The sequence below is a fragment of the Chaetodon trifascialis genome, chromosome 11 (genome assembly GCF_039877785.1).
Source record: "Chaetodon trifascialis isolate fChaTrf1 chromosome 11, fChaTrf1.hap1, whole genome shotgun sequence".
Taxonomy (NCBI): domain Eukaryota; kingdom Metazoa; phylum Chordata; class Actinopteri; order Chaetodontiformes; family Chaetodontidae; genus Chaetodon; species Chaetodon trifascialis.
In genome coordinates this window covers 21868169-21884452 of record NC_092066.1, presented here as the reverse complement: position 1 = coordinate 21884452, position 16284 = coordinate 21868169, and the positions used below count along the sequence as shown (strand labels likewise).

The 16284-nt window shown below is 42.3% G+C and overlaps 1 protein-coding gene across 6 annotated transcripts in view; it reads left to right on the top strand.

Annotated features, from left to right (window-relative positions):
• astn1 (astrotactin 1) overlaps positions 1-13231 on the top strand; it is a 370801-nt gene extending 357570 nt beyond the window's left edge. For all 6 annotated transcript variants that reach the window (XM_070974412.1, XM_070974410.1, XM_070974416.1 and 3 more), the window contains 2 exons: positions 630-813; positions 10257-13231. In XM_070974412.1, the coding sequence (XP_070830513.1) occupies positions 630-813; positions 10257-10494 (422 nt within the window). In that variant the 3' untranslated portion in view covers positions 10495-13231. The remainder of the gene's footprint in view (positions 1-629; positions 814-10256) is intronic.
• Positions 13232-16284: the final 3053 nt, after the last annotated feature.

The following is a 16284-nucleotide window of genomic DNA, read 5'->3' as shown; positions in this document are numbered from 1 at the left end:
CCAATTAACCTGAGCATGTTTTTGGTCTGTGGGAGGAAGCCAGAGTGCCCAGAGAGAACCCACACATGCACGGGAAGAACATGCAAACTTCACACAGAAAGGACCGACCTGGGAATTGAACCGGCGACCTTCTTGCTGTGAGGCATGCGCACTACTTGCTGCGCCACCGTGCAGCAATTGACTAGTCAAACAACAGAAAAATGATCTGCAACCATTCTAATAATCAGTTTCTTCTTTAATTCTGCATTTTGTCAGGCAGGTTTGAACAGTTTTATGTGATCATTAAGTTAATATCTTTGGGTCCTGGACTACAGGGTGAACTCAACAAGACATTTGAAGACTGATGACATTTGGATTGCAATGTTTTAGCCTTATTCAGACATTTTATAGAACAAATGATTAATCGAGAAAATAATCGCCAGCGCTTAGTGTCTCCAAAACAGCAGCATGGTTGTGCTCCGTCCAGAAAAAGTGGAGTCACCAATATTCTACTTTTTGTTTGGTATCAAGCAGCACAAAACTACCAGTTTAGTAAACACAAACATTGCTGATGTCCCTTATGACTTGGTACTGAAGTTTCTCTTGTGTTGCTTGGAGGTGTTGACCGCTGATTGCGCTTGCCATTCCAGAAATATCCGATAAGATCTACAACCTGTTCAATGGTTACACCAGCGGGAAAGAGCAGCAGACAGCCTACAACACTCTGATGGACCTGGGTGCTCCCACGCTTCACCGTGTTCTCTACCACTACAACCAGCGCTACGAGAGCTTTGGAGAATTCACCTGGAGGTGTGAGGATGAGCTAGGACCCAGGTACGCTTATCTTTAACTGCTTTTTTTCTCAGTCAATGGTAGATTTGTCTAGTTTTTCCTGCCTTAGACACCTTATAAGCACCTTTTGCTTCAGTGCTGCAGCAGATGAGGAAGGAAAATGATAAATGGTGAGACTGTCAAACCTCTGGAATCCAGTTTGGATGTCGTAAGTGCCCACGTTTCGGATATGTGACCTCAGATCAGAAATATGCATTCCTTCCAGCAAATTGATCATCAACTTCAGCTTGATGGCTAATTAATCAGAAGGACCCAACAATATACAAGACTATGTGTCAGATTTTTACAGAATACCAAAAGCCTGAGCCATTCTAATAATATGTTGACTATATCTGCTGTAATCAGTGCCTGAAGTTGCAGAGATCTGTGTGTGAGTGTGCCTACTCCATCCATGAGTTGCCCTCCCACCAAGAAAATCTGTGAAAAATCTGTCGTACTGAACTTGTACAATTGACTCTGACGTTTTTCGAACAATAACAGTACAGCCTGGCTGCAAGATTGAAGAGAAGTGGCAACTAGACAAGAGTCTGGGTTGGTTTGGTGTGAACACCACTTCAAAGGGCAATTTGAGCAGACGGTCCTTTCACCAGCAATGTCAAATATGTTGGAAAACCCAGACTCTGATTTAGCTGCTTGCAGTCTATAAAAATTAAACATATGGCATATTTGGATTGGGCTAAAATTACAGACATGCTCCATTAGTGATGACTTTACCCCTCACTACTTATTCCTGCCATCAGTGATTCATGGACCTCATTCACAATCCCATCTACTTGTAGAAGACTCGCTCATACCATCAAGTGTGCTGATTAAATCACACTGGTCAAAATACTCATGTAATGTACCAAATGTGTGTTCATCCAGTACTGAAAATAGTCCCTAATATATATATAGACACACCTGTTTGAGCAATGTTTGCAGCTGTTTTAGACCAATTATTTTGTCTGAAACAGTCTGCAGGTCTTCATAAGAAGGAGTGGGCTTTGGGCTGAGTGCCACAGACAGGTTAGTGAAGTACGGCCATCACAGATTACCTTGATTAGCTTTACCTTGTCCGCAGTTTGCTAACTTTATCTTTGCTTATTCATTTCCTAATTTTTGTTCCTGGATTGATGCATCTCTGCTGCTGTACCCTGTCCTTGCATTATATCAAGCATTTTACAAGCCTTTCAAATAACATGATGGCTTTCACAGTCACACTTTTGTGCAGCAGAGGGTGGCAGAGAAGAAGTCAAGTGGCGATAAAGGGCCTCAAGAGCAAGCAGCGACAGCAGCTGACACTTCAGCAACTGTCACCTTTTTCATTGCACTTCAGTTTGCAGGCCTCAGCAATATGTGCGTGTGCCACTTCTGGTCTGAATACCCTCTAAGACGAAGTTGAACTACGCTAAAAATCATTCTATTCTGAAAAAGGGGGCAGCCATACTTTTTAAAACACTCAAAACCAAAACAAAGGAAATCCAATCCAGCAAAAGCATTTCCCTCTCACGTTTTTCAAAGCGAGTTGTAATTTCTTCCAAATCACCTTTCTTTCCAGCCCAATTGCAAACACATCCTACAGTGGCTCACACAGCCAGATCTCCATGGTATCGGCCCATTCAAAGCTCGGCGGTGTCCGACTCTTGTTTTGTTTCTCAAAGGTGGGCAGATGTTTCGCTCCAAGCCTCCAAAGTGCCGTCTTTGATTCGAGGCAGTTGTTTGTGTGAATTAGAGTTAGAGAGGAAATTCATTCAAACTGACTGGGAAGCCGAAGGAGCTTAACCTCTGTGACATCACATCACCGCGGCCATGTCGTAAGGCGCAACCAGGGAGGGCCCCATATTTCCCCCCAAAGTGCAGATAAGTGGCCGTAATGTAAAATTGTAGCTTAATGTTTTATAAACAGAGCCATGTGTCTGACATAAAATATAAATGGCAGTCTGTGGTACATGCTTTCACTTTGTCAGGTGAAACTGATTAGCTAAGGCTCCCTTAATTCTCTCTGTTCCTCTGTGTGTCTGTGGGTTCCCCCGCCCTTAATGAAAGGTTGTTTTTAATAGGGACCATGCTGGAAAGAGTTGATGTAATTGAGGGAGTTGCTTCTGAAGTGTTCCATTAAAATACACTTAGATTAACAGCCCCCCAATTTAGTTAAAGGGAGGGGTGATTAATGTTAATAAAGGCACCTCAGAGCTGGAAAAGCAGGAGAGAAGTGCATTCAAGGTGAGGCCTGGCAACAGCGGAAAGGAAGTATAAACATGCTTTGTTTAGCCAAGTCATCAAATGAACATTAGGCCTCTCTATGTATCTGGTTTGGTGTGAGGAGAGACTCCACGCTGAACCTGAAGCAGAGCTGTGTGCTGTCTGATGCAGGCAGAGAGGTTAATGCTCCACTGCTGCGTCTAAGTGTGCTGACAACTTCCCCGCGGCGTCAAACACTTTGTTTCTGTGACGTTATTCAACCGCTGGGAAAAACAAATGCAGCATATAAATGGCTGCGCTGACGCCAGGACAGAAATACGACTGATATCATTTTTAGCAGACCAAAGTAAGGGTCAGGCAAAGTTTCCGACTTTTCAAGCATCCAGTGTTGATGTTGGCCCGCTTCTGCAAAAGCACCTAAGATCATTTTGATCATTGTCATTCGTTTGAACACAGGTCAACTCGAGCAGTGGGCTCCGATCTGGACTTGCTCTTTGTATTTGTGTCTCGCCATGAATAAACATTATGGTCATATTAGGATAAAGATTATATCCTTAAACATTTTTCTAAGCCAATAGTTTGTTGGTATAAAGTATCACAGTGTAGTCAGGCTGGTAAACATCAGGGATGTGCGGAAATACCATTGTTTATTCAACCTACCAAATCACTGTGGGTCCAAGCACTGCTGAAAAACCTTGTTCTTGTTGCTGTAGTGAGACATCTGTTCTTCTTCTTTCATTTCTCTTCTTCTTTTTACGCCCCCCCCCCCCCCCCCCCCCCCCCCAAAAAAAGAAACTACACGTATTTTAGATTCAGTGCTGATTCAGATTTGATATAAACAAGTTTACCTAACTGTTACCGCCTATCAAAGGTTTCCTCAAATCTTCCTGGGTAACCACTCAATTTACTTTGAATTTCATTGGTTACTTGCTTGGTAACGGTGACATCACAGGCTTGTGACATCATCAGCTGGCACAGCTAGTATTTATTAGACACCTTTACCTGCTCACAGCAACAGTTTCAATGTGAAACCAGCTCCATAGCACCAGCAGGAGTCTGAAACTCTACAGGGAAACCTTTAAATAACACCCAGGACACAAAAGTCTGCCCGGAGACTCGCCGGTCCTTGTTCTCCATAACAATCCCTCTGTAGGTCCCTTGTGTTTGTGGTTTGTTCTTAAATCAATATTTCTTTGTCCACTTATGAGGGAATATACCTCTCCCACCCAAACAACACATCCGTGGTGCCGCCGACAGTAAACACAAGAGCAGACAGGGTCCCCTGTAGTGCATGCACACACACACGCATACACACAGCTGTGTTTCCATCACTTTTGGGGACATTACATAGACTTACATTCATGGAGACTTCCCCTAACCGTAATCATAACCACTAAATGCTTAACCCTAACCCTTACCCCCACCTTAACTCAAGTTTTTACCCTGAAAGTTAATGATTTATGGGTAATATAGAGTAATACAGGTCCAGACACACACACACACACACACACACACACACACACACACACACACACACACACAGCTCATCTTCCCAAATCAGCTCAGTGTTTCGTGGGGAGAATTTCCCAGTTGCTCTGTCACAAACAATGAGGACTGAATAAACTAGATTTTCATTAGCTAGTCAAAATACAGATAAGAAGAACTCCGCTCAGGCTCTGACTCAATGTAAACTGCTATCAGCCAAGTAAGCAATATCTGGAACCAAATGAATGAACAAATGTGGCTTTATCTTTCTTGTGGCAGCACAAATTCAGATCTGCTGTTTTTAGAAACATATCGAATCTCACTGACGAGACCGCTTGGCATCCTGCAGAGGACATTTTTGTTGCCTTTTTCATGCAACATCGCGTGACGTTTTAACTCGAACCATAAACTCACCAAAAGGCTGTCTCTCCGAAGCTTGACGCTTCTCCCCCCGAGGGCCAGATCTTGTCATCGCCAGGAGAGTACCCATCATTTCAGGCACGCCGCTTGGCGGTTGCTGGATGTTTTGGCTGGGCTGAAAGAAAATCCTCCATCCTAGCCTGGTTTCAGTCCTGACCATGTCCTTGCTTGGACTTAGTGCCCTTTGATGAACTGAGCAATATTTGATTTTTCTCCTATTTTCTTTGTTTTTACATGACAGTCTCTCTAATCAGAGGAGTGCTTTCCATAATAAGTATTGTTATGGTTGGAATTTCTCTCAGGAAATCATAATCATAATCACAGCAGACTGTTTACTTTGCTCTCTGACTTTTTCTAGTTGAGAGCAGGACAAAAATACACACAGTCAAAGCAGAAGTGCCTCTCAGCTGCTCATCCAGCAGTGATTTATTAGTTTCTGTGATACTGAACAGTGAACAGAAACAGAAATATTTACAAACTCACTTTCCAGTAAAAATATCCCATTATCAATATCAGTATACACTGTTTTGAGTTGACCTATCAGTTAAAAGTTCCTCATCTGTTCTCGAGAGGTCCGAGGTGCTGCTTTGTCTGGTTCCAGTCAAATGCACTACACCGTAGTTTTGGAATTATTTTTAGCAATTAGTAATGACACATTGATTGTGCAGTCAATCTATTACTTTCAGAAATGGTCCATGTAGTTCAGTGTAATGAAACAGAGGCAGCTTCACTGATGATCGGGTATTTTCAGTGTTCTATGTTTTATGAACACATAGGATATTCCAGCCCTGAAATGACATTAATGGATGACTTATTTGTAACAGCAAGAACATTTCTGAAAGAAACATCATGCCACCTGGATGGTGTTTTTTTATCAACATAATAAGAAACCTTTATGTGTTATTTTTGTGATAAATTCCTGGAAAGGTGCAAAATGTTCACACTGAACACACCTGCAAAACATTTACATACATTTCTTTGAAGTATTTCATTCCTCACACATCTGTCAGCACATCTGTATGTACAGTATATGAATGTACATGTGAATCACGTGACCATGCATGTGCGTCTGCATGCCTACTGGGCCAATGGGCCACTCACGCTGTATTTTGGAGACTATTTTCCACTCCTATACATGCTCAGGGATTTATGGTGACAACCGTTGCTATTTGGAAGCGGTGAAACGTTCCTCTGCTTTCCTAACAAATGAAAGCATAACAAACCACATTTTTTTCTTTATTTAAAGCAAATAAATATCCCGATTTTCTCAAACCACTGAAATCTGTGGCAAAATGTTGGGAACATAAAGAGGTTTCAGAAAAATGAAATGAATGACAGTATGGCAGCACAGCAGCAGTACCAACACAAGTGTTCTCGCCTGCAGACAGACTGACATCATTAAAATGATTATTTCTCTCTCTGCAGTTTCCAGAGCAGAGGACATAACTGAGTTGCTGTTATGGCTCTGTCCATATGCATTTGCAATAGACCTGTTGACCTGCTGGGTGTACTTAGGTACAAATAATATTCAAAATACACTCAAATTCCAAAAACAATTCAATAACAAATACTAAATTCTTGTATTAGCCAGGCGACTGCGCAGAGGATGTTGGTTTTCATGTATCTCTATACGTAAAATGGTTTGCAAATTAGAGATGAATGCCAAAAATAATGCAGAAATGCGTTTGATTCAAAGAGTTTTGCCTATTTGAAAGGAATTGCGGTTTATTGTGGCATACAGCATACTTTCATTTTCCAGAAATAACATTGACACATACCAGGAAATATGGTGATGTGCTACGTTTAGAGATGAAATGCAGCAGAAGCCACAGGCCACACAGTGTCTGTATTATTACAGCGTGTTGGTCAGTGCCAACTTTAAGTTCAAAACACCAGAGAATTGCCGCTTATCAACAACATCAAAAATCCAAAAAAGACTTGTGGCTCATCATTTCAATGCATGTTTGACAAGAGGATATTAGTTTGCCACAAAGATGGGAACACACAAGTTACAAGTAAAACAACACATTTTCTTACTTATTTCTAATGGTTGCTTTTATCCAGGATCAAGGTCTACATCCACAGCGACCGGCTAATCAATCCGGACTGGAGCATGTGCCACTTATTACATTCTGTGTATTTTTCTTATGTTTGCATGTATAATTGAATGTACAACACACTTAGTGTGTGCGTGTCCAGTATGTGACACACACTGCAGACTGTGTGTGTATGTGTCTGCAGGCCTGTCATCAGTCTGTGTGTGTGTGTGTTCATGCTGGTGTGTGTGTGTGTGTGTGTGCGTTCACTCTGGTTCAACCGCAAGCAAATAACGTGCAAATGAATGCTTTAGAAAAATATTGCTCTATAATTCTGTGAAGCTGAAAGTTGAAAGAAACTGTACGCTAATAGAGAATTCTGCACTCATTCGCCTGCAGTCCAGCTGGAGTTGAGCTCTATGAGTTCATTTGGTTAAACTATATGACTGATCGCACAGCTGAATGTATGACATTTTTGTTCCATCGTACAGCTAGTGACTTTTTTCATTTTGGTGCATTGTGCTGGTATTGTTTCAAGCAAGCGTGCAGCTGGGTTAAGTTTGCTGAATGGTTGCTGACTTGCTCACTTGTTGACACAGTGGCTTGTCCCCATCATAGAAGCTATTTGTTTGCTAGAGAGCAGTTCCTGTGAAAACTGCTGACCGGTGTCTGTGGATTATCCGAAGTAATGGTAGCATTGTTTCTTGAAAGACAGTTGATATTAAATTTATTAAATCGCAATTTTCAGGGCTGTGAGCTCCCAAAACCGAATTCCATTCCCCTCCATTGTATTGAGGTGGAGGCATAAATCTCAGATGTGTTAAAATCTGGATGAATGAAACCAAAATTAGCAGCATGGACACACACTACTAGAGATTAAGCTCAAGTGATACTTTGTGCGCCCACATAACCCTGTCCTCTGCCCACGTCTCTGAGGCTCCAGATTGCTGTCCAAAGTGGACCATAAGGCAGAGGAAACAGCAGTTGAGAAAGCAGTCTTATCAGCTGATCCATTGAGTAGCTTTTCTGGAGGTTTTCGGCGTCTTTTGTACAATATGTCTTACAGCTTGATTCATTTTTCACATGGAGGACGTGGCATTAGGGTACATGTAGCTGACATCATTTTGTTTCCCTTCACCGTCATCAGTCAGTGTCGTGGTCATTTTGAGCCATCAGCTATCAGCTCCATTACTTAGCCTACCGTCACCTCCTGTTTCAGTGTCATTTTTTGTTTTCTCCTGTCCATCGTCATTTGCATGTCAGTGATCATCGTCACCGCAGCATCAGATCTTCCTCCTGACTACCCGGTGAGTGTCCGTGATCATCAGCAGAGGATATTTGTGAATTCACCTGCACATTTATGTTTTCTAAACTGAATCAAATCGATGGAAACCGCACAGCTGCAGAGCTTCAGGCAGGTGAAAACACTTAGGTGCTCTTTGTTCTCTCTTCAGTATGGTCATTGATTTCCTTTAACTGGTCTGGTGCATATTGAATGTGCAGCCGGGGCGCTCTGATGTGTCATCGGTTCGTCAGTATAATGTGCTGTGGCTCTGGTGACTCTGGTGCGTCCAGCAGACTTGTGGCTTGGCAGAATGGGGACACTGTGCTGTAGAAGTGCTGGTTTGGCTGGAGAATGAGGAGAAAGTGTGTGTGGAATGAATGAAATCCTCCCCTGCTGCCATTTTCTGACTTTAGACAAACACTTGACAGGCTCTCACTACAAGGGCCAAACAGGCTGCGTCGGCCTTAATGGTTATTTATTGCACTCCGTGTCCCTGTGAGATGTATTTATGTGAACTCTGTGCATCGTGTTACTAATGGACATGATTTTTCAGCTGGCTTGGTTTGGCCAAGGGACAAGTCTCAAGCATTTCATAGTCTCTCCTCTGCTCTCCTCTATATTAGAGCTGTCCATTAGCCTGTTTTCCTCCACAGAACCGGCTCTTCGCTTGCCACTGTCATTCATTTCTTCATTCATTCATTTTTCCACTGTTTTACTTTCGTCATTCCTACCCTAGACCTTCAGCAGCCACTGTGTGCTTTGGGTCAAAGCTGGAATGTGTCAGTAACAGTGCACCTTACCCTGTGAGCTCCTTCAGACAGGAGGCAGCGGTAGATGGGTAGCTTTTAGGTGATGTCATTCGAAAACAAAAGCAGAGCCACAGTGTGATTAATGGACTGCAGACAGAGTATATCTGAAGGCACAGACATTTCCTAGTTGCTGACCGACTGCTTGACTTTTGGTGATATCAGCTGCTTTCTACACCCTTACAAATGTCCTGTGCTGGGGGAGATAGTCAGAATAGAAATTAGTATGCTGTAGCAAATCATGGCAGTACACAAGTAGGTGTCAAAATGAGACATTTTTCCTAACCTGCAGACCTCCTGTGAGACAAAGTGCAGAGAGAGGTGCAATGGCAGTGTAGTGGTGCAGTAAAATATGGTGTCAAGGAAGACTTCCAACATCTACTGGCTGCAAGCACACACCAGGGCCCGGTTTCCTGAAAACATCTTGAGGCTGGGATGGGCGTACACTTTAGATCACCTTAGCATTAAGCTGCTTTTGGGAGTAAAACACCAGTTCAGTCAGAGACACTGAAGAAGTCGATTATCACAAGTGGGTAGATTTGGCAGAAAAGTCCCTGCCGTTTGGGGACCTCTCAGTGATGATTCACAGGTCATCTGCTATTATCTGTGCTCTCTGAGGCGAGGCCAATGTAGTCCTAAAGTAACAATGCACAGACACACACACAAACACAAACACACACACACACACACACACACACACACACGGTGCACTTCCATTGCGATCAATGCTGCCTCAGACCCACTCAGGTATTACACTCATGTTAAACAGACCCAGGAACCTCAGTCATAGGACGTGACATGACTCGGACCTCACTGACCGCATAAAATTGTGGATCCAAACCCATACAGGTACCAGCTCAGGTCTCAGGTCCTCAGGTTCTGGTGGAGGGAGCTGCAGCACTTTACAAGACACACAGGACAATGAGCCAGTGATTGTGAAGCGGGAATAAAACTGCTGATCGGCTCATACAAGCTGAAGCTCAGTGCTCTGCCTGAACTGAAGCTGTGAGATTTATAGATATTTTGGGGGCCTTTGTTTGACAGAGGCAGAACCATATAATAATCTCTGATATCACATGAAACATATGTGCTTATTTATGCTGTCTCTGCCGACTTCACACTGAGAAGAATCCCCTAACCTGGAAAAACGTTTTGTCTTTTCTTTGTTTCAAATATTTCAGTTGTTAGTTATTCTCCTCTTTGTTCCAACAGGAAGGCCGGCCTCATCCTCTCTCAGTTAGACGAACTCTCCCCATGGTGTAAGGGTCTTCTTCAAGAGCCCAAGATCGGCCTCCGCAGGATGTCCCTCAAGTTCCTGTCTTGCCGTTACACTGACACCAAGGTCTTTGGCCTGAACTGGTCTGACATGGGCCAGGACGTACACAAGGCCTGTGATGAGCAGACGCTCACCGTCATGTACAATGACTACGGTGAGCCTAAGGAGCTGTAAAATTATTCAGCACTTTCAACCCGGATGTGTACAGGAATATGGACGCAAATAAAATGCAGGTTTCACATTTGTTTCCACAAGCTAAATGCATTTATGGTGTCATAAGCTAATGCTAAACATGATTTGAAATGCCATTTACTCTATTTAGCTTTTCCACATTATTGGTAAATGAATTCAGGTGTTTAATCAGAGCTTCCAGGTGGGAGATGATGATCTCTGAAGCTTGATGATCATCTAATAAGAAGAGCTTTGTTGATCCGTTCCTCTTTGCTGTGCTTTGTTTGAGCTACGCTGAATTTGACACAATCTGCAGCTGCTTCACAGTAAAAGCCCTCTTTGTTTCAGGCTTTTTATCAGTTCTCACTGGTCTTTCTTCGCTGCTTAAGATAGATTTTATTTGTTATACTTCAAAATCTTATGGACTAAAGCGCCAGTGAGAGTCTGAGGATAGCTCTAATCACACAGTTTGATCGAAGGGCAAGACACTGAAGCTCAAACTGCCCCCGATGATCAGGCCAGCGCCTTCCACTCTAGCTGGCTGTCATCGTTGTGTGTGTGTGTTTGTCACTGTGTGAATGAGAGGCAAACTGTGCAAAAGCAGCCGTTTACCATTTACTGTGAAGCAGCTACAGGCGTAAAAAATGCTTATTTAGCCACCAAGGCTAACGGTTAGCCTGATTAAAGGTTGGTTAGTGTGACTAACTCCAGGCCAGGGTTCTCCAGTTGTTCCTATTTTCATAATTTAAATGTAACTGGGAAAAGCTAAACATGTGGCATTTTACATTCTGTTTTGTATACAATTGCGACATTAAATGCATTTATCGAGGAAAACAAATATCTTCAAAGAACTAAATATCATAAGACCATGTTTTTTTCCTCATTTTATTTCCCGTTGGACCCAAAAATCATTGTTTTAAAACTTTGATAGATTGAGAGAGCACATTTTTTACCCTCTGTTGCAAAGATCTGACATCACAAGTGTGTAGTGTAGTCTAGATGGGAAAGCGTAATTTCATTTGGCATCTTCATAATCAGTCAGATATTAAAAGACCAGATGTGGGACATGCAGGCAGCTCCTTTGTGCCTCTTAACATCCAAACTTAGTCGTGTCTTTGGTGAAAAGTCACAAAAGACGCCTCTTGATGTCAAACAAGTGGCCAGAAACAGTGATCATGACTTTTTATGGAGCCTACGTCCATCCTACCGCCCGGACGCAGTGAGCTGCTTCTTAAACCTGACTTCTAAAATCAGCTTTGTTCTCGTAAAGTTTACATGAAAAATTGATCCAGGAGATTCTGGGTCTTGTAAAGATTTAGCCTTCAGAGTTTATTGTAGCTTCAGTTTCACTGGTACATTCCAGCCATTGGTTAATATTTTCCAGCTTCTGATGCTTGTCGTATGCATTTATTCTGAATAACTGTAACACACCCAGCAGGCGAACACTTCATGGGCTAGAACATCATGTATCTCGTCAGCTGTGATTTGGTATTGGCTGCTGTGTTGTGTGGAGTTGCTTCGTACACATCAAATCTTAGCAAGACTTGCAGTTTTCAACCACCACTTCTTCTTTTTTTACATATTTTGCAGCATATTTAGATAAATGTTGTGTAGGGACAACGAGGGAAAAGCCAGTATTTTGCTACATTACCCATAGTTGTATGAGAAAGATGAGGTAGCATGTAAACAGTTGAAGCTTCAGAGATTTTAGAAAGAGACGATGGTCTGCAAGGAGTTATTTTAGTAGTATAGACATCCAAAACAGACCTTGTACATAGCATTATCATAAAATTTTAGCGCTACAACCTGCTGAATGTAGTATGGATAGTCTCCATTTCTAACTGAAGTTGTGATAAAGGAGTTTTACTAAATAACAGGAGGAAACACGCAGAGCAGTTCATTTTCTCTACACGCTCAGTGGAACCTGCCAAACCACTCGACAGTATTTTCATTCATCGTTTTTACACATCACTCACGTTCTGAACATGAACAGGCATGTTTTCAACAGCTTCCCTGTCTGTTTAAACTGTGCAAGTCTTTAGAAAGAGAGAATTTCCACAGATACGGTGTGTTTGTCGTGTGTATAATTTAACTTTTCTTTGGACCTCCATTTGTTATTACTTTATCACTGTGTGGTGGTCATGTTGGAGATTGATGTCAAAGAAATGCAGTCAGCTGTTGATTTTTAACATCTCATATGTGAATACTAAAATGAACACTTGTAGATTTTTGTATAGGCAGCAAAGTATTTCATAAATGCATCACATTCTAGCACAGTACAGTGTTTTCTTCTGTATATAAATGTACAACAGGTGATATTTTACAACATTTACATGTGCTTTAGTAGATACTATATTGTACTGTAATACCTGCTGTGTAGCGTAGTCTAGCAGTCGGATTCATCCACTGATTGCAGTTCTAATGTGAAATGCTGAGGGTTTGATCTGATGTCATCCACCATGTGAAACTGGACTGGACCTTTGTCATGAACTGTAAGTGATTGGTTGATTTAAAGACAAAGATATGATTTTATTGTACAGAAAAATGGTAAAATGACTAAACTAACGCAAGTGGAGTTGAACATGAAATGAGTAAGATGACGAGATGGAGACCTCTTGACCTTTAAGAGCAACAACCATCTACTATCTGCATGATATTATTGTGTCTCTACTATATGTGGCTAGCATAAACTTTTTCACTTTGATCTTTGCTACTTCAAACAACAATAAAGAATATATTACAGTATGAAAAGCTGCTGTACAGAGTTTCCCATGCTCTTGAAATTGCTTAAAGGGATTTTTGGGTTGTTGGTACTTATGCATAGTCACTGCCTACCAGCACAGAAGCTTAGCAGTGTACTCCTGTGGACAGGTTGAGCAGCAAACATATTCTGTTGACGTAATAGAAGGCTCCCGTACAATAATTCATATTAATTTAAGTGTGCACTATATTTTGAATATTTTCACTGCTTGTTGTCAGACAGCCCTTTCCTTGAAGAGCACTGCTGATACTGCACTAAATACCTAGAAATAAATGAAACGACTGATCAAATAACCAGTAAAGACACAGAAGTTTCCCTCTCTCTCTCTCTCTCTCTCTCTCTCTCTCTCTCTCTCTCTCTCTCTCACTCTCTCTCTCTCTCTCTCGCTCTCTCTCTCTCGTTCTGTATGCTCTGGTTCATGAAGGTATCCTCTTGGCATTTTGTCGTTGCTGCTGTCATGATAGCTCATTTTTATTCTCTCATATGTTTTGTCTCCTCCACAAACTGCTGAGTCTGAGCTTGCGGCGTCATACAGTGCGAGGCACAGCTGCACTTATGCGTAGGAATGCAGAAGTTCTGTGGATGAGAAAATGTAGGGCCAAAGGCTGACGGCAAGGTAAAGCAGCGAAAATATTAAAAACACAGCATACACTAAAACTGACATTGACTGATACGTTATCGCTTTGCTTTCGTGCTGGTGCTTCTCTCTCTCTCTCTTGTCCAAACTGGGGACATGCTGACCGCCATCTACTGTAGGTGATACACTAACCATGCATAAGTGCATGCAAATGTAACAGCAGCATTCTGGCTGACGCCACCAGCTCAGTTCAGCTCTGATGCCACCAATTCAGTCATGGTCAGCTATGAGCCTGGGTCAGAATCTCTGCCATCACTGCTGGTTGGCATTCGAAATGCATTCTGGGAGACCTGGTTACCCCAAGTCTAAAGAGGTCAGCTTCCAACGTATCCTCGATAATTTGGACCATACTGTGGACTTTGAATTGTAACAGTATTTGGGCCATGAGTGTAGTAGTCAACAAGAACACAAGCACAGACAAGAATAGAGAAAGGCCTTTGAATGACTGCTGAGCTGAAGTTACAGGTGGTTATTGCAAACTCTGGTCAGTTTTGGAGATCAAAATACTGAATTCATTCTATGCATTAATGTCATCATCTGATTCTGTTCCAGCAATACTGGACAATGTCATTTTGGTGAAATGACCCTTTAATCTCACTTAGGAGGCTGTCCCAGTATGCAGGTGTATTTGTGAGTCATGCAAGACGTCATATATGTCTATGTAACATTCAGGAAAATGTGACCTACTTTTTAATTTGAGGACAATCAAGCAGGAATGAGTGTGCTGCATGGCCAAGTCTAATGTCCTGAAAGCATTTCAGATAGCGGCAGCTATCAGACCTCTGACAGCAGACACATGTGGACTTTACAAGATAACCGTTTTGCACACTGTTGACCTGGGAGGTAAAAGTTTGCTGGGAATGAAAGCTGTCCTGACATTCTGTATATGACTCCAGACCGATAGCTGAGAAACATGCGTATTTGCTCTCTTTTTCCCAACCATGTCAAATGTAGTGCTGCTGCAGACTCGACTGTAGGCTCTGTTATGGTCCTCAGTGATGTTGAAACGGCAAAAGCCTGCACAGAGTCTGAAAATCCCACGTCAAGATGAAGAATCAGAGGGACAATCCCCTTTATTTGTCACACAACACATGCACATGCACACACACGCCATGCACTGAAATTTTTCTCCGCCTTTAACCCATCCTGGTAAGTCCTTCTTCCGCGGCAGACCAGGAGCGGTGGGCTGCCATCCGACCAGCGCCCGGGGACCCAGTTTTCTTCATTGTCACCATCAGTCAGGTGGTGATCTTCTTGCATCTTTTTAGAGAGGGTTTTCATTTTAAGGATACCCCAGGTGAACATGGGGAGAACATGCAAACTCCACACAGACAGGCCCCCTTTTTTCCTCGAGCAGCAGGCACCGACAGCATGGTGGAGGACACGCCCCTGGCGCCCACAGCGGGAATCGAACTCTAGCTGTGAGGCGACAGTGTTACCACCTGTTCCACCGTGTCAGTTTCTGTTAATGTGCCTGAAGACTCACAGCACAGAAAAAAGGTTTCTGTCTCCTCTTTCATAAACACTATACTTGCCTGTCGACATACTGTACAAATGCACATAGTTCCTTAAGAAATCAGTACAGAGAATATGCATCTTGCACACACAGCACCTTTAATCTTTAGACCTGTTCTTATAATTCATATCTGAAGCTGTGCAAGTATTGATCACTGTACATGTCACGAGATATAAAAATCTGTTCATAGTATGAAAGATGGTAAGGCATCAGGCCAAAAACTGTGTGTGTGTGTGTGTGTGTGTGTGTGTGTGTGTGTGTGTGTGTGTGTGTGTGTGTGTGTGTCTGTGTCTGTGTCTGTGTCTGTGTGCATGTTTAACATATAATTTGTACATGCATAGAAACCACAAAAGACACGTCCTCTGGGAACAAACATAAGTGAAAGGACAACAGTGTAAGGGTCGATATAAAGTTGCTATTTATTTCATATAGAGTATAAAGTACTGTAAAATATCACAAAGAACACGATTACACTTTTATAGATACAACATTTGGATCACTTCTAATGGATACTAGAGCCGCTCTGACATACAAACATGCAAGCAGGAGAGGTTTGAAGTCTGTGTTGAGGAAAGGTTATGCTGTGGCTTCCCAAAAATATTAGCTTTATTTCAGCCTCTGTTTCATCTTTTTCATTCATCCGCTGCTTTGCCGACTCTCACGTTGCGATTTTAAGTGCCTCTTTGTTTCAGTGGAAATAATCCATAATGTTTTTGAGTACAGTCAATATTTAATGCGACTGACTGTCCCCGTTGAGACGGACACGATCATTTATCATAAATATGAGACACGTTTTTCTTTGTTGTGTTTTCTTGTGGAAATACAGCTGAACACACTTACAGAAAACACACTTTTGGGAAGCCCTGTGCTCATGCTGTC